General features: G+C 36.4%; 2 protein-coding genes across 2 annotated transcripts in view; both read right to left on the reverse strand.

Annotated features, from left to right (window-relative positions):
• The window catches only part of gab2 (GRB2-associated binding protein 2), a 63,977-nt gene extending 62,785 nt beyond the window's left edge, over positions 1-1,192 (reverse strand). The window contains exon 1 of the mRNA XM_088921703.1: positions 870-1,192. Coding sequence (XP_088777829.1) covers positions 870-941 — 72 coding nt within the window. The 5' untranslated portion in view covers positions 942-1,192. The remainder of the gene's footprint in view (positions 1-869) is intronic.
• A 2,280-nt stretch (positions 1,193-3,472) lies between these two features.
• On the reverse strand, positions 3,473-18,221 carry nars2 (asparaginyl-tRNA synthetase 2, mitochondrial). Its single transcript, XM_088921704.1, has 14 exons — positions 17,813-18,221; positions 17,326-17,435; positions 15,166-15,286; positions 13,513-13,653; positions 12,126-12,206; positions 10,679-10,782; positions 8,348-8,480; positions 6,919-7,017; positions 6,803-6,840; positions 6,646-6,712; positions 5,580-5,717; positions 4,842-4,939; positions 3,852-3,878; positions 3,473-3,715 (listed from the first exon to the last, which is right to left on the reverse strand). Exons 1-14 carry the CDS (start codon positions 17,969-17,971, stop codon positions 3,571-3,573), a joined length of 1,461 nt encoding a protein of 486 aa, XP_088777830.1. The 5' UTR covers positions 17,972-18,221; the 3' UTR covers positions 3,473-3,570.
• Between the last annotated feature and the right edge of the window lie 1,022 nt (positions 18,222-19,243).

Genomic DNA, 19,243 nt, shown 5'->3' on the forward strand with positions numbered 1-19,243 from the left:
TGGGGTTTTTGCGACTAATTGATTGCCTCTAGCTTGCGAAAATTCAATAATTATTTTGCTGACGATTTGTACACAGTGCCAGCACCTTCGTTCCATTAGGGATATTACAAATTGTAAATCGCGGGATTCGTCTTTTGCTGTCAAAATACAAAACACTTGTTAAAGAATACGTGTATACAAAGGTTCGCAATGTCGTTAGTTGGGTTGCTTTCAATAAGATAATTGCAATGCGGACAACAATAAACCCCAGTGAGCTTGTAAAACAGTAAAACCCGGGGCTTAAGAGTTTCGATAGAATTTGCCGATCTTCATGACCCCATTAGCTTGAGTTCAGTTGCTGCTGTACCTTGGTTCTGGGGTTTCGGTGGTTGTTCTTTTTATGATTGTTTTACTGTTAGAAGTGTAACAAAGCAGTAAAAAGCCAGAAACAAACTTTCGGTATGAGGTTTCCACCGACCAACATCGGGGCAAACCCAGGGAACAGCAACCAACACAAGTGGAGACAATGTCTCATTCTGCTGCCTCTGAACAAGCGGCGCAAACAAAGCTGGAAAGGGAATAAACAAAACACACGCAACTTGCCAGCACTGCTGATAGAGAAACACCTGCCGGCGCCTTAACTCCAAAACCTTGATGTACTCAATAAAATGTTTAATCACTAAAACGTTGCATATTCTTCTCGATAAAGCTCATGCCCATTAATCTTCAAACTATTTAACGAGTAGGAGATCAAAGCTCACTTTACATTTTTAGCCTTTTTACAACTATTTTATTAGCTCTATAAAGGATACTAACGTGCATATATTCGGATAACATACAGTATGCATTAATTACAGAGGCACACAAAGACGTATGCATTAATTACTCACATATCTTCTTAATTTTTTCTCCGGTGGTGACTTTCGCAACCAGCCTTGACAGATAATTTCTCCTCCACTCATCCTGATGAGAATGTTGAAGTTTGCGCTTGGTTCCAGTTACAGCATTCAGCGCAAGAGACTTGTACCCCTTCAATCTCTGGTCCTGCTTACTTCATGCTGGCATGGAGAATGCAGTGCTATCAATATCACACACGCTTTGGTGCAATCTGCTTCCCCATTTAACAAACCACCAACTCTGCAGGACAGCGAACAATGGACAATGCTCCTTCTCGGTTATAGAACGCGTAGTACAGTATATCCCTTCAGTGCGAAGCGCAAGCCAGTTGCACACTGACAGCAGTTAACCCTGTCCGATAGCTGGCAAACACCAGCTATCGTTTTGTAGGAAGTAAAGAGTCTGCTGTTTGTTTCCAGTACTCACCACGCCTACAGCACTGAATAGGATGGGCTTAAAGGGAAGACCAGCAAAACAGATTAAGACAGAACACACTGTGGAAGGTACAGTATGGTATTTAAAGCTCACAATATAAGCATTCGATTCATGTAATATATTATTGATTTGCACTTGAACGTTTTTTGGGATTTTTCGTTTTGCTGTGTTGTGATTTTTTAATACCATGATAGTTATGTGCAATAGGGATGTATAACACAATTCATGATACAACATAGCGAACACAAAGGGAAAAAAAAACTTCATAGGAAAAACGGTAATTAGATACTGGAAAAAGTTAGTAGAATCACAGAAAGAGACGGGAGAAAGTTCAATCCAGGGTCACTCCCTTGCTGAGTGGGAGTCAGCCTACAGTCAGAACCTCACAGCAGAGAAACTGCAGAGGTTTATATCTAAAGTGAGATATCAAAACGGAATTCAGCAATGTTAAGTAGTGAGAAGGCTGGTCAGGATCTGGTCTTTAAGAAACTGCATCTCTCTTATTGGCCTATTTGAATAAGGATCTTAAATCATTGTGAAATGAAGGAACTGTATGTCCATATCGCAAAGCAGTAACGCCCAGTGGTCTTTTGCTGTAGATTGATCACTGTACCCTTAAGGACAGTAGCTACTTCCTTAAAGATCCACATCTGTAACATGGTTCACCTTCAAACATACTGGGGGAGTTCAACAACAGAGTCCTCCCTCACAGAAAGACATGGAAACTGCTTCTATATGGAAGAAAATGTGTAAAAGTAATTTTAATCTAAGAGTTATATCCACACATTGTCTATTACTAACTATGGTTATTAATAGAATCACATCTTTGCATCCTGCTCTTTTTAGAATTTATATATTTTTTGTTGTGTAGGAAGCAAATATGACAGGAGGAACAGGAAGGTCTCTCTTTGTACTATATTTTATCTGTTACTGTTAAATATGTGGAGGTCACATGCTGTTTGTGCGCAAGTTCTTTCACCTTAATCTCAGGTGTGCCCTCCTTTGTTGTTGGGCAATACCTGATTTTTAATATACCTAATGTAAATAGTTGGTCAGGATTGTCTTAGACAACAGTACACAGTAAACAGCCCGGAGAAAAATGCAAAAGGGCAACACTTAGATCTCCAGAGATTGTTCAATATGCTAGGTTAAGATTTATAATTTGACACACATTGATTGTGACTGAAACACTACATAAGGCTGTTTACTAGGTTAAGTCAGCAAAACAATTGCAGTAATAATAAGAAAATAAGTAAATTAGATGGAAAGCATATTGAAGTAAACAGAAATGAAATTAGACCATCTTGTTGGGAGGTACCATCCGCAGGGATATTATAATCAAATCAAGTCAGAGTAATTGCCTAATTGCCTGTACTAAGCACATAAGCAGTGATACAGTACACAGGAGAAGCACACACGGATCACAGAAAGAAAAAAGAATTAATGCAGAAGCAGGCCATCTAGTGTAAAAAAAAAGTACAGCAGCAATGCACTGGCATGGTAACTAACTTGTTGGCTGCTGCTCACCAAAATATTGGTCTTGGAAACAGTAATAAACTAATACTTGAATCCCTCTTGAAAAGACTGTAGATGGGGCTGCATTGATTCTGGATTACCCACTGTGATTTTCTGGTAGAATATACCTTAGACAGCAAATGTCAATTGTTTTTTGAGCAAGTTGAGTAAGCTTGAAACAAACATTACTACATCTTTCGTTCACACTTCCCCTAAAAAACAAGGAATTTGCATTCAATTTTAAAGTTTTAGACTAAAGTCTCTAATTATGTTAAATACTCTTTTGTGATACACTGCTTAAAGAAAAAAACACTGGTTGGACAACCATCCAAGTAATCGGCTTCAAGTGTGTACTGATTTTTTTGTTAGAGAATGTTAAACCTGATTTGTTGGGAATCAGCAATGCAAGAAAGCCAAAATAATTTTACTTACTTAGAAATCTGATTACCTGTGATCTCTTTCAAATCTCTCTAGTGTAATTAGGTCTAATTACAGAGCTGGAGAATGTTTCTCACAACTATTTTGTAACCAGATACCATAAGCTCTCTGATCAAAGGTTTTCACCTTCAGCATACAGTGACACAAACTGTTAGGAGCTAAAAGGAAATTTTCATCAACAAAATCTTGGGGTGAATGCACTTGCTATAATACAGAGCTAATTTATTTTTAAAAAGACAGGCAAAGGCAATGGACCCAATTCATGTACATTTGCACACATTAGCTCAAATACTGTACGTTTTATGTTCAAAGTACACAGGAATGAGAAAATCGTGGAAATGGGATAACATCCTTAATATTGTCAACTCCCAGGATACACTGCAGATAGCGTTCAAATCCCATGCCGAATCCACCGTGAGGGACTGAACCAAACTGTCTCAACTCCAAATACCTGAGAAAAATACAGCAGCGTAAACAAGACTTGTTAACCAATTTATACTCGTTACCTTTCAAGAAATAAAACATACAGGATTATATATCAATTTGTACTAAAATGCAGCTGTTTCAAATAATAAGGGTGGCCTTACCATTGGTATGTATCCTTCAGTCCTGTCCTAGGAAAACACAACAAAAGCCAATATAGCTTTAAGGTATAGTAGAGTAATGCAGAAACAATACACAATGAATGACTTCTGTTCACATTTTTCAGAAACAAGTGTCACTATTTTAACGAGTAATACAATCCTGAAAATATTTTCAAACCCTGTGGTTCAGGGTTTTTTTTTTGTCCTTGAAATACTGTAGTAAGTACATGAAAGAGGTGAAGAATATACATTTGGACGGAACACACTACGGCATTTTATAAAGTACCGAAAGTGAAAAGCCCATGAGAACAATGCATTGCTTTGTTAACCAAAAACAAAAAGATTTTTAAATATACTGCAGTGATCGCTGCTCTGCTCTATTGAACATGTAAATAAGCCATGTGCATGCAAGGCTCCCTCACTGAGTCTGTACGCAGTGGGAAACAGTGTCTGAAAATAAGATGAGACTGTCATGGGCACTATGACTACAGCTGTTTTAAAAAAAGGTAATTAATTGATGTCAAAAATGTCATAATTTTGTATATGTGCACTGCAGTATTAAAAAGGATCTACATTCCCAGAATTGCCTATATCCCTGGATATTAATTACTACTGTCATTATATAGTGTTGCTTGCTATATTATACTGTACATGCCTGCAAGGAACATTAAGATGGAGGTAGCAATGGAAGAGGGTTGAGAATTGTAGAATATCATAAGCTCACGTTTTATGACAAAGCCCTTCGCCTCTCATGCTCTAGGCTATTTTTAAAGAACAAAAACAGAATTTGTGCTTGTTTAACCTAATACACCCCCTCCCCAAATTGGAAGCCAAGGTCAACGACCTCCTGGAATGGATGTACCCTTTAAAAAATCTCAAATTAACTTGGAAAGGGTGCACAGTACAGGCCTGGTATAGTAACTTTTTGATTCTTCTGCTCAATTCTGAAGTGTGACAGATGGGAAAGGACAGGTGGTGTTTGTGCATTCTTACTTCTCCAGGCGGGACTTCAGCAGCTCCAGGCGCTCTTCTCTCAGAGACCCTCCACACAGCTCTCCTATTCCAGGCACCAAGAGATCCACAGCAGCAGCCTGGGAAACACAAATAAAATACACAGCATCCCTTCCTGTGAGTGTGGTTCCTCTGGGATCACTGTACAATCAAGGCTTAATGTACTGTACATCATGCATCTGGACTGGGTAGAGTTTTCAAAAAGGGTGGAGTCACGCAGAGCAAATATTCTGATTTATCGAGGAACTGTATGTCAAGTTAAATGCCCCTTTTAATCCTAAAAAAGAAAAGAATGTTTACTAATGAGAGGGGGCCATTTAGTTCATCTAGCTCTTTTGAATTTTGGTAATTGCAAAAATCACAAGAGTATAAGATGTTTATTATTATATCTTACATCTCCAGTTGAGAGAAAGTGAAGTAAAAAATACAGGATAATTTCAAAATCACAGAGTTTACAAACTTGCATGTACTGTAAAACACATTCCTTAAAGTTATATTCAGGCAATCAAATATGGTCATGAGAAATGTTTAAAAATGTCTAAGAAACTAATCAATATCAGATATTAGACAAAAACAGTACATCTGAAATGTCTATTTTCCACTACAGGGTTTTTCCTTTTTGACTGACAGTTATTTGTCGAAATACATTTTCATTTCTTTTTGTTCACTCTCAATATTGTGGTTGTAACACATCCTATGACCAATACAACTGAAACGTACTGTGTGCTGTGGCTTGTCCTCATTGTCCCTTGCATAGAAAGGCTTCAGGTTATAGGGATAGTTAATGACGAACAGTGGGATGTTACCACAGTGCTGTACCAAGTATTTTTCATGTTCTGTCTGAAGATCACAGCCCCACTAAAAACCACGACACAGACATGAATTAAAAAACATCCTTTCAATGACACAAGAATCACGAATATGAACCATCAAACTGCTAGATAGGTTTCAAATCTATCATGTAACCTTTGAGAGTTTCAAAGAACTAACATTCACTTTTTAGTTTAGTAGTACAGTATGAAGAAATGCCATCTGCCTTCCGTAGTTTCAAAATGTGCTATATCAAAACAAGCAAAACACCTATTTCTTTTTTGGAAACGGATTTTAAGAGCTCTGTATCATTCCTGCCATAATATGTCAGTAATTATTAAAGGTGTGTGAACGAAAGAGAGCAGGACAGCTTCCAATGACGAATCATGACACAAATGTCATTTAACTTCCTGTACTAAGTCATTTGTGTTCGTAATGTAGTACAAGATTGAAACATAAATCATACCACATCTCATGTCATTGAAGTACTTCATTAGAAAGTCTCAACATCTCACATTTGTCTATATGAATAAAATCAATATCTCTGACATTTAATCTATACATTTAAAAAGCAATCAAACTATCTCTAAAAAAATACTTATTTTCATATCCTCAAATTACTTATTATTCATCAGGAATGGGCAACTCCAGGTCTCAGTGGTCAGAGTCTCACAGTCTTTGCAGGTACTTTTTAAGTAGCAACTGATCAATGCCTACAAACTTAGGCAATTTAACTTTTTTATTCAAATTACTGAATCAATCAAGTAATTGGAATCAGAAGTGGAATGCAAACTAGAAGACACACAGGCCTCCTGTGGACTAGAATTACCCATCCCAGGCAACTCTAGTATGACATTAATATAGAAACATATTCACCATATCTGAGGTACAGTACTGTAATCATGGCTAGCTGTGTATCAGCTTTTATAAAAAACAAATGGAAACTGTGAACAGGTTACTTATCAGAAGTACTTGCCTCTGGTTTGAAGGCAAAATTCTGCTGACTGTGTTTCAGAATGTCTACTGCTTCCGTGTAGGAAATACTAAACGACAAGGAAAATATATTTTACCTACAGGACAAATAGAAGAAAACACGACTCTTTAAACCGGAAGGTTTGGGATTAAGTACTTACACCTTAAATTTGTTCTTCAGCATGTGATTCAATCTGTCCTGAGTGCCAAAAAAACCAAAGTTATAAGACAAAATAAGCGTGAGTGATATAGTAAGGTGGGCTTTAAATTCCCTTACCATGTGTCCTGGTGCAACATACTTGTGATACAGCTCTATGTCTTCTGAACACCTGGAAAGAATGCATTCTGTAGCTGTTTTGAAGAGATCTTCCATAACCTAAGATGGGAAACAGCACATCTTACTTGTGTGAAAAAACAGACATTTATATTAATATATGTATATTGAACTAGAATTTGTATAAGGAAAATAATGATGTGTTTTTCCAAATATTTGTGTTATAAACCAGTGCAGGAGCTAGCCCAATGCCAAGTGTTTAGAAAGTTAGCTGCCTACTCAAAGACAACTATAATGTGAAAACCGCGCATTGTGGAGAAACAATGTTTGATACACATTTTGACACTGCGTGGGGTGTTGTTGTGTCAGGGTGCTTTTAAGTATGCGAAGCCTGAGGAAACAGAAGCAGAGTTCAAAAACACTGCTTTTATTTACAGTGCTGAACAAGAGCCATGGAAAACCTGAAGACAAAAGCCTAGTTCTTTCCAAGCTCACTTCCAAGCCCTTAACTCAAAATCTCGTACACTGCTATACTTAACCACTTGCTGCTCGCATATAGCTCCATCAACTCTTGAAGTTACAGGTTCAGGGCTCTTACCACCACACACTGCTGTTCAATATAAATATGAGTGGATGTTATGATCCTTAGCAAGACTTTCAGTAGGATAGAATACAGATGTGATGGAAGGGAAAACCTCCAGATGATAACTGCTATTTTGTACCAGTGGCAACAGTTTCACACGGCAGGCAAGGCTACATGTAATTAGGTCAGCTTAGACCGGGGCTCAGGCAAGCCAGAAACAAATTTCCTTCGTTGAAAAGAAGAGCCAATAGATACAAAAGTAGTATATCCTGTTTTTAGAAACATCTTCTTCATTTTGTTAACGGAATATTTTACAATTTTCTTTATTTGTGTTCAGAGGATGTCAACAGAAACCTCAGTGGTAATATAATGTAAAAACAAAGGCAAAAACAAGAATAAATGAACAAGCAGCTGACCAAAAAGGCAGCCGTTCAAGAAACCTCAAAACACACTTCTCTTTCAGGATACTTTAAGGATGTTTGCATGGTTTCTCTTGAGATGCAGTAACAGGCTAATTAGATTATTCGCAGAGAAAATGACTTACAATTCTTAGAGACACCATTCTTGAGATTCCTAGAAGAAGTAAAATAATGCACAATGGATCTACAAATACAGTATATAGCTTCAGATCTGAAGCAAATACCTGTTATTAGACCCCTTCAATAATATAGTTTTGGGGCATTTTTCATAGTGAATCAAAACCTCAACATTGTCTATACTTAAACATTCACTAAACAAGCAGAGGATGCTTTTAAGCAGAGGATCCAATTAAAGTGAACTAAAAACTATCTTGGAAGAAAATCATGCTTCCTCAATATTTCTTTGCCATGAAAACACTTTTTTCATTACCATTGTTATATCTTCCAGACTGTGTGTAAAGGTAATCTCAGCCTCCACCATGTAAAACTCTGCTAGATGTCTTCTGCTCTGAGAGTTCTCTGCTCGAAAGGTGGGACCAAATGTGTAGACACAGGGAAATGCCCTTAAAAACATACACAAAATCATAACAAGATCAAAAGACATGTTCAGTTTTAGAATGACAGTATTTTTCCTCAAACAAATGTCATTTACTAAGGTCTGTGTGCATAATCTGGAATGAAGATAACCAATTACCGCACAGAAACATCTTTCTTGTTTTAAATCTGTTGATAGTATATTAATTAGTCTGGTTACTCTCTGATTTTCCCATTCAACACATAATTTAATTTAAGATGAGGCACACGTTGATTTTTCATTTGAATTTTTTAAACTGATTTTGCAAGACTAAGGTGACATCATTTTCTGACTCTGTTTTATCAATTCTTTATTCAATAAACTTCATAGGCACACAATTTATTGTTCTGTTTTTTCTTTCCTACCTGTTTAAGGGGGAATGCCCTAAAAGATTGATTTTAAATCTTGGTGTTACATCTGAAAATCATCTGATATATTACTGCTAATTTATGATATCATGTTGAGGCTTGTTCCACTATAATGAAATACTACAGAAAGACCAAGTGGCAGTTTGGTTGCTATGGAGATGTTAATAATAAAGAAAAAATGATTACAAATGATTTACTGTGGTTTCATAAATATGAACATAAGAAAGGTTGCAGACAAGAGGAGGCCATTTGGCCCTTTAAGATCACCTGGTTGTTAGTAGCTCTGAGTAACTCATTCAGTCTTTTGTGAAATAAGACAGGATATCAGGTTCCATAACATGGCTGAAAACCATATACACCAACAAAAGGCACTGTTATATAAATACTCTTGTAAAGCAATGCGGTAGCTAAGTTTCTATAGAATAGATTTAGATATAGCTATAAAGCACAGTGCATAAGAATTACTTGTGTTTTCAGTAACAATCACTGACATCTAATTCACTTGCACTTCTAAAGAAACTGGTGTTGGACTCATAACAGAAATGATTGTGAGATTTCTGAGAAACATACTTAACTCCAAGGACACTATCTTAACCCTCACAAAAACAAACTTCAGTAGTGTAGTGTTTTCTAACCGAGTCACTGCATTAACTACACTCATATTAGCCAGATTAAGAAAAGGTAATAATTAAAATCATGAAGCACCTATATGGAAGGGTTTCTTTGTAAGTGTAAAAAAGAAAAGATACGTCTTTCAAAAATGTTGACCAGGGAAGAAATGTCTTCCGCTGTTGGAAAGACCACAATGTTTCAATTTAAAAAACAACCACAAAAGGGCAGAAACGACCCATGGAAAGGTAAAAAATAGTACCCATCTACATTTCACTGTACGTTCCTCGCAATGACACCTATCAAGTTTGGACAGTTGCAGTCTGCAGTTTACACTTCGATCCGATTAGATCCAGCCATTTTGTTATGCAAGACCACAGCTTTTGAAAACTTAAATCGTATAATTAATATATAAATTATATGGTTAATATATATAAATTCATATATATAATTAATATATAAAGTTTATTGACCGGAGGGTCTGTTTGAGAGTGAAAAACTAAATGGCAGTCAGGTGGTCTTCCTGGATCATGCGGGCACCGTATTTTGCCATGTTTAAAAGGACTGTCACTAGAACGAGAATGTGCAAAGTGTGAAAAAACCAAACGTTTTTTTAACAGGAATAGTTCGCGATACAGGCTGCAAAATAATCGTAGCAACCTGTGAGGTGCATATTTGAAGCAGTTATGGGTGGTTAAACTGTCCATGTTTCAATTTAACTGGGCAACAGTTTCAAAGGTGAAGATTTTGAACATTTTTTGGAATGCAGATGCGATTGTTTCAGGATCTATAGGCTTCCATTCTTGGATGACTAAAAACACTAATATAAATAAATAATAACACAAGCCATCCAGTTTTCTCATTACTAATTACTAGTACTCACCTAGAAACTGCCTAATAAAACTAAATAATATCAGATAAATACTGAATGCTACAAATGAGAGAAGGCCATTCAGACCAGTGTATTTGCAGATTGACGTGAGAATCTCCTCCAGCCATTCCCTGTAAAAAGCCAGGGCATTAGCCTCACAGATGAATGTAGATTTTACCCTGAATTATTAAAACAGATGATTCTGACTTAGCAAAAAATGACAGTTCTCAAAGGAAGGGGTTTTTAGCTAAAAGAATTTCAAAATACCAGGAAGCACAGGATCCCTGGAAATCCAGATGAAAGGAAGACAAACAAACCAAAGAAAACTGCATTCCTCACCCTGTCATGACCTCTAGATGAAGCTGCCCCGAAACCGTCAGAAAAGCAGGAACAGAGAAGAAGTGGGGTTCATCTTCGCTGGGGCCCTGCTCTCTGCCTGCAGGCTAAGGACAAGGAAATAGTACAGAAGCCATCCATCTTCAGTCGGACATTAACTCTGCAATAGTCTCTCTGAAAAGGAGAATCTAAAAATCAAGGACCTACAGTAGTACAGACTTGGAAAGTTCATCATTCCAAAGGATTTATTTATTATTATAAAATAAAATATTATTATTTGATCCTTTGTGGTGGCAAGTATTCTGACACTGTGGCCAGATATGCCTGAAATCAGTTTAAATGCTAGCTGCCCATGTTAAGTACTACTTACTTACTTCATTTTCTTATTATAGTCATTGATAGAGCGCCCTCCAGATTTGTGCATACTCCCGAAGAAACAGGAACACAATACTTCATTCAGCAAAATGTGTGACAGATAGGATTATTTTTTCACCTTCTGAAAATTCTTATAATGTTACTATGTAATCATAATTCCAAAGGAGAGTGAATGAACAAATCTCTTTGTGTTTTTTGGACTCAAATTAATTATGAAAAGTTTGACTTTGCTCTGCGCAATGCGTTTAAGATGACTGTTTAACATGTTTAGAATTTCTAGGATAGAAACATTATCCTATCTGTAAAGATTTCCATTATTTAATGTTTACTGTTCCTTCCTCAACAAGGGTATGAACAAAAATGAAGGCCATTACTTGTTTTTACACATAATTTTGAAATAATATTAAAAATAAACAAAACTTACAAAATTAGAAGAAGAATGCAGCAGTTTTACTTTAAGAAATGCATGCTAAAAGTTTTTTCTTTGAATTTTCAAGCCTATAAACTCCCTTTGAAACTTTAATCATGTTACATAATTCTCCTAAGGTACTTCCACATCACCAGTTAAGCAGATATCTTCATTCAGCCCCAAGCCATTTTCTAAATCTGCAAGGCAAGATGTCACAAATAATGTACTAACACGCTCAACTTACAGACCCTAGTGTTTATGGAAAAGCAGTTGCTTTGGAAAAGGAAACTGACATACTCCATGCACTTACTGTACCACCTACATCTCGCTCTAAAAGGGGTTGCATGTTCCTGACTTGAAGGCAAAGTTCTGCCCCTTTCTATCACACCAGATATCTGCTGCAGAGTTAATTTATGACTGAATTAAACTAAGCATTTCCGTTGTTTGAATAGATGGCTAAGAGGTTTAAAACGTCTGTATATAAAATAGGTCCAATTATTATTTACAGTATATACCCATATTTCATCAAAATAAAAATGCTCCCTTTAGATATTATACTTTCACAGCTCTATAGAGGATTTTCTTCTCTATTCTGTCTTTTCACCTTCAAAATGTGAAAGTTCTCTAAGAGAACATTTAAGTTAATAATTTGGGATCTGCACTTACTTCAATCTGGAAAAGTTCACCAGCACCCTCACAGTCGTTTGAGGTGATCACAGGTGTATGAATTTGCACAAAACCATTATCCTAAAATAGAAAAATAAAAAACTGATGATTAGATTTTAGATTTCCTCTTTATTTTTTTCCCAAAGATCCTGGATCTTGTGCTTTCTATCAGGGAGTGTACCTGAAAGAATACATTTAAGCAAATACATTACTGTGTAATACTTCAGTTTAAACATAATATATACATTTCTAAAAGACTGTGTTATTGGGACTGACACTGGCATAATCTAGCCACAGTGAAATCCATTGCCTCCTTGTGGTTACAAAGTAGTACTGTTTTATGAATAAAAACTGTCCTGAGAGTTTCAATTTGAAAATTTGAAACAACAGTATGAGGCAAAATACATGTGGAAACTTCTTGACTGTTGTCAAGACAACCAAAAAAAAATTGTAAACCCTGTATCTTAAATTAAAATTACACTCTCTTCAAAATTCTCTTCAAAAAATGTAATTGTGTAGCACTTTAACTTTATTATGAAATGCTTAACTATAATGTAAAAGTGTGACCTTTAGTGTATTTTTTTATTTTAACTATTATTGAATGAGTGTTATTGTTTTGAAATTATAGCAATCTTTTGCATCTACTAATTTAAGTACCAAATACTGTAAACATCTGTTTATTTGAATTTTGACGCTTGATTCTAAATGCATATATTTGCTTTAGCCAGCAGACATATCATCCTGAAACTCACAACTGGAAACCCACTGAACTGAAACTAAGGTTGCTGCTGGAAGAGGTGTTAGTGGGGCCAGCAGGAGGCTCTCACCCTGCAGTCTATGTGGGTCCTAATGCCCCAGTATAGTGACGGGGACACTAAAACCGAGGTCCTAACTCTCTGTGGTCATTAAAAATCCCAGGGCGTTTCTCGAAAAGAGTAGGGGTGTAACCCCGGGTTCCCAGCCAAATTTCCCATTGGTTCTTACCAATCATGGCCTCCTAATAATCCCCATCTATGAATTGGCTTCATTACTCTGTTCTCCTCCCCACTAATTGCTGATGTGTGGTGAGCGTTCAGGCGCACTATGGCTGCCGTCACATCATCCAGGTGGGGCTGCACATTGGTGGTGGTGGTGGAGGGGAGTCCCCATTACTTGTAAAGCGCTTTGAGTGGAGTGTCCAGAAAGGCATTATATAAGTGTAAGCAATTATTATTATTATTATTATTATTATTAGTCTGCTTACTTTCACCAATGTCTAACACAGTTTTGTACTACGTTCTAGCAAATCAATACAAAATGGAAACAGGATAATGTAGACAGGTATTTGCATTGATCTCAAAGACATGGCTGAGCAGTGGTAAGGGCATGGGAGTCTCTGCGCTCTTACCTTGAAGAAGGACTGAATGGCTGTACTAGCTTCACTTCGTATTCTCAACAGAGAACCGAATGTCTTTGTCCGGCAGCGTAGATGTGGGAACTGCCTGATGTACTCCAGTGAATGCCTTTCCTTGATTTTAAATGGATAATCCTGAAATCAAAGCGCATTTTTACGTAAGGTATTATTCTGAACTTCCTCTTTATTGATTTTCTCGAACACGCATCCGAGATCACATCACATCAATAGTGTACGTATGAAAAAATAAAAGAAAACAAGTAATAACCTGACTCTGTGACTGGTAATTTTTAAAAGAAAATGGCACTTCAAAGGGTGAAGTGTATTCCACACTTTGGCAGTGGTGTATAGTTACTGTATGTTTTAGCAAATATATCATTTTTCTATAGTTATATTCTCTATTAGCAGGAACATCAAAAACGTTTCATTCACCAAAGTCCACTCCCAGGTCCCACACCAATCCATCTTCCCTTAAGCTGCCCCTTAAATCAAGTCACTTAAGTCACTTCTCACTTCTCTACCTGATCTGCTGTGCAGTGGGGCTGCTAGCATAATGGCTGCCAAATGTCATCCAGGTGACGGCTCCACTGCAGTGACATACTCCTAACTTACCACCTACATCTCGCTCTGAAAGGGGTTGCATGTTTCTTACCTGAAGGCACCATTCTATCACACCTGATATCTTCCGCAGAGCTCATTTATGATTAAATTAAACTAAACATTTAAATTATTCGAATAAAGTGGATTCCCTTCTGCAGGTAAAGCGCTGTGGGATGATCAGCTCTATTTAAAGGCATGGATTATTATGTGAGCTGAATGTACCTCATTAAAGACAAATATATGTGCGTATTCCAATAAAGTATTTTGAAAAGTCCCTAAATCTCTTTCAAGCTTAAAACAAACACAGGAAGGTTTCTTTATTAAATATGCTGCAGCAACAGTATGTGGAGAGATGGAGACTGTGAGGTTGACTAAACCTTAATGAACCTATACTGACAAAAAAATGTGTGTGTAAAAATGGTAAATTCATGTACAAAAATGTAATGCCATCTCTTTTTTTTATCAGATGACATTTTATAATACAGATGCTTTGTTTATATTGAAGCCAAGGCAATATCAGGAGAAAAAAAGTTCAGAACAAGGCTGTTTAATGTCTTTCTTTAAGAAAATCTGAGAGCAACTCATAACTTACAATCCAGTGAATTGCTAAGCAGTTTCTTCATGGACACAGGGGGCTTAGAGGGGAAACCACTGATACTTTAAGCTATGCGAGATCACAGGAGAACAGTTCTTCTCTTAAGCCCTGTGCTTTGATTGGACCACTTTGCTGCAGTCTTCCAAATCCCCTCTGGATTCAGCCCAAGAGCAGGTCTATGGGGGAAGCAGCATGTAGTAAGATTGTAGTCAGCTTCTGGATTCACCACATGCCCTAGAAAAGTTTTTTTTTTGAGTGTGGAAAATGATGTAACACTCATCTGCCCAAATACACCCAAAGTACAACATTAAAAACTAGGTAATATGTGCGCAGATTGTCTGGCATTCATTGTGAGACTTTCAAACCTTAAGGTTCCACCTGTGGTTAGGTTACTGAAAACAGAGGAGGTTTGTAATCCATCAGTCAGTGGAAGTGCTTGGCACACAACTTACCACAGGGTTACAATCTCCGATCACTTGGATGCTGTCTGCCTGCAGTTCAACAAGCTGTTTCTTATGTGGGCTTTTTTCCAGGGTTCCTGAGATTTTAACTGCACTTCCAAATGTAAGACACCTTTATATAACAAAAGGATAAAAATAAAGATATACAGCAATTCATCTGAGTACTGTACAATATATATATATCATTTTGTAAAAGCAAATTACAATAAATTCCACAAAACAGTGGTTCAACCAGTTGTCTGCAAAACACTGCAAAAGACTAACCCAGATGTCCCCAGAAACACAGGGAAACCTAGTTGGGTCCAAAGAACATTTTTACTCAGTGGATAAAATGACAACTTATATAAAGGATTTGCTGAAATGTAGCTTTGCCTTTAGTATTTTGTAATTATGCTATTAAAATTGTAGATTATGTTTTTTTAAAACTATGTTATTAAAGGTTGAAAGTGATCAACGCAGTATGAAGTAGATACAAATGTTGCTCCATAAATGAAAATTGAACATCTACTGTATGTGTGAAGAAAGTGGACCAAATTCAGATTAATTTCACTACTGATATGTTACCAAGTCCGTGGCTTGGTACTGAGGCCCTGGGTTCAACTCCAGTGGTGCTATCTGTGTGGAGTTTGTTTGTTCTCTCCATGTTCATGGGGTTTCCTGCCACAGTTCAAGCACATACTGGTAGGTTAACTGGGTTCTGGGAAAATTGGCCCTCAGTGTGCATGTTTGTGGCTGTGTGCCATCTGACGGACGGAATGGACAGGAATGACTCTGGTGCCCCTGTGACCCTGAACTGGATAAAGCAGTTAGAAGATGGATGGTTGTTCCCAAATACGTAAAAATGTTCTGAGGCCGGAAGAGAAAAATAATGCTCTCCTGTGGACAAGAAAAGAAGTCTTTTTTGTTTCCTTACAGAGCTTAGTGATGGATGTTATGTGGCTGAAAGACCTGAGCTGAACAAAAACATTTTGGAAAAAACAGATGCAGTGAGCTGTACGTGTTGTATTTATGAAGAAAAAAGGCTGCATTCAGTATCTCTGTTTATCCAGGCAGAGTATTGCTGGGAACACCAACATTTGGAAACATTATGGATGAGCGGGTTTTCATTTCCATAATGAAACGGGAAAGACTGCATAACCCGCAATCCACTTTCTTGCCGCTCGTCAGTAACTACTTTTCACGCCTCATAATTCTCAGATGATAAAGGGGTCAAAACTGAGAAAGCTAAGCTGATCATAGTGTTGGTTGAAATGCTGAGACCACTGTCTTGACCATCACCATTTATGAAGCACGGAATATCCTTTATTCTGCTCACGCGCCATCACCCTCCACACTCTGTACACAACACACAAATATTTGCCTTTTTGTCTGTGCAAACAAAATGCAAATTCTAAGCTAGTACTGGTCTGCACATTTGTTTGATAAAAAATATGATTTTTAATAATATACCTGCATTTCACCATTGTACTATATATTATATTCATCTTTGTGTTCTTATTTTAAATTCCTAAGACATTACGATGACTTCTATTTCTCTTGATCACACTATCATGCTGTTCCTAAGAAGTTTTCTTAACTCTTAATTGTTAAGTCAACTGTAGCCTGACTTGTACTTTGTTCTTGTTTGGGCATGTTACAACACTTGTTTATATCATTATATTGTTATACACTTGTTTATATCACTGTACTTATTGCACTGTGACTATATCTGACTGTGAACTTGTTACACCTTAAGGTACAAAGTGAGATTATTTTATGTAAATTGCATAAATGTTTCTGCAAAATCATTAAAATGTATCATTACATCACCATTAAGCATTTATATAGATACACACAGTATGGAGTTATTAGTGAAATTGAAAGTGAGAGAGTCTGTATTTAGTGCATCATATCAGTACTGTATCTTGTGTTCTGTAAAAGGGTTCTAGGCATCTATAACAAGGGATGTAGATGTCCAGCAGAAACTACACATCTTGTTTGAAGAATATTTCTTGGGATCTTTTTAATAAAAAGCTGGGTGAAGTACTCATATCAATCAGCTAGTAATGACCAGTGAAGGTGATTCAAGAGGGCTTCCTCTCGCTTCTAACCTTTCTCGTATTCTTAGAAGTAACATTTCATTTTAAAGTAATAGTAACAACCAAGTCATACCTGTTATACAGCTCTGCACTGGCTACAACCTGTAAACTCTGCAGTGTGCTCCCATCGTTGACATGAAGAAACAGAATTTCCTTCTGGGATCGGACAGAACGGACCCAACCCTAGAGAGGGAAAACAAGAAAGTAACTGGCCAAGTGGAAAAAGATTCTTAAATAGTAATTCCATGGGAAAGTATTTGGAACACTCTGTCACTTGTTTAAGCCTCACTACAGCATTTACAGCACAACATCACAGAATTGTATTTTTTTCCCCAACAAATCTGATTGACTTTTAATATTGTTCATCATCTGGGAAACAAGAATCTTGCATCTTCGCTCGTCAGCGGGAACGGTAAGGTACCTCGCAACATAATGACAAGCAATCATTTTGATCTTGTTTATAAGTAGTCATAACCTTCGTTTTAAAGCCTCTTTTGTTTATTATAATATAGTAGATAAATATCTATTTATTAAATAATACCTGCCATAAACACTCTTACCTGAATTTGTACATTTTTTCCAAATTCCTGACTTGAAAGTACTTGACATATTCTCACTTTTGAAGACGATTTCTGGCAGTAAAATTTACAATTAGATACTAAATGATTAGAAACGCACGACCTACGTATACATAAATGTAAGAATTTGATTGGTAACATCTGAAATAAATTACTTAATATCAATAACTACTACAGTACCAAAGGTTATGTACCAGATAAAGAACAAAATAAAAGCTGATACCGGCTACGTTCGGTTTCGCATGAAAATTGGGGGGGAAAAAAACTAGGTTTTCAATATACAAATGTATTTAAACGAAGAGATACTTCAATTCTTTCTAAACCTAGTATTCGTTTTGCACTTTTAACATTCATGCCTTTTTCCCTGTTTCCTGATATCGAACTACTTCCCGTTTCATACGCAGTGTATTGGCTAGTCTGTTTATTGTGATTCGTGAATTAAACCAATCGGGAAGAAAGGAAGGAGTCACGCAGATTTCTAAATGCATGCTGGGAAATGTAGTTTCATAGCGGGTAGCTGCCGATGGAAAGGATTGTTGATTACTGTACTGTATATATTAATATACTTAATACAGGTATGATTAAGTATTTTGTACACAACCAACAACAAATATTATAACGACAAAATATGTGCTTAGCCTAATCTTTCCTTTTTGTTGCTCCCTGTATGTTTTCTCAGCTGTCTCACAGACAGATCCATTTCTTGGACAATAAAGATCTAGTTTTAACTGGGTAACTATTATTATTATTATTAATAATAATAATAATAATAATAATAATAATAATAACTCCTACTTTTGACACCCTGTCCATATGACAATTTGTCTGTTAGTTAGATGATCCAGAAAGGAAAAACATGAAGAGAAAAGAAGAATATTACAGAAAATACCATATTACAGAAAATAAAATATTGAATTCACTTATATATATAAATAAAACCATAAATAAAGTATGTCTTTCAGATGCCATGAAGAAATGTGTAAAATGAATTCGTATATAAATATAGAATATATAAGAAAAATGCTTACGGTCTGAGGAAATATTACACTTCAGCACTTTTGTACTTAAATGTCCAAATTAATGTTTCTATTAATGTAAACTGAAAATAATTATATGTTAAATACTTTGGTGTGTTTTAATCACATCAGTTGTTTTTAAAAAAACATGGTTTGATTCTTAATGCAGGCATACCAGTTATATACAATTAATGGTGCCAGTGTTATTTTCGCATTTAATGAGGACCAGCAGGTCCCAGTGAAATCATTTTATGTTTGTTTATGTAAATATGGCAATTTGATCTAATATGCACTGTAATGAAATCCAGGTAAAATTGTACACAACAAGAGTAATAATACTGTAGGTGTCATATGAATGTTAGATTAGTTTACTTCTTCCTTGCAAATGATATAAATA

The sequence above is a fragment of the Atractosteus spatula genome, chromosome 7 (genome assembly GCF_055471065.1).
Source record: "Atractosteus spatula isolate fAtrSpa1 chromosome 7, fAtrSpa1.hap1, whole genome shotgun sequence".
NCBI lineage: Eukaryota > Metazoa > Chordata > Actinopteri > Semionotiformes > Lepisosteidae > Atractosteus > Atractosteus spatula.

Bases quoted from the DNA above. Each gene is read 5' to 3' on its own strand.
- nars2 (XM_088921704.1), bottom strand. From the start codon at position 17,971: ATGTTACCAATCAAATTCTTACATTTATGTATACGTAGGTCGTGCGTT. The intron at 8,481-10,678 runs GTGAGGAATGCA...TATGTTTTTAAG, and splicing joins CATCTAGAGGTCATGACAGG to GGCATTTCCCTGTGTCTACA. The intron at 6,713-6,802 runs GTAAGTACTTAA...CTTGTCGTTTAG, and splicing joins CTGAAGAACAAATTTAAGGT to TATTTCCTACACGGAAGCAG.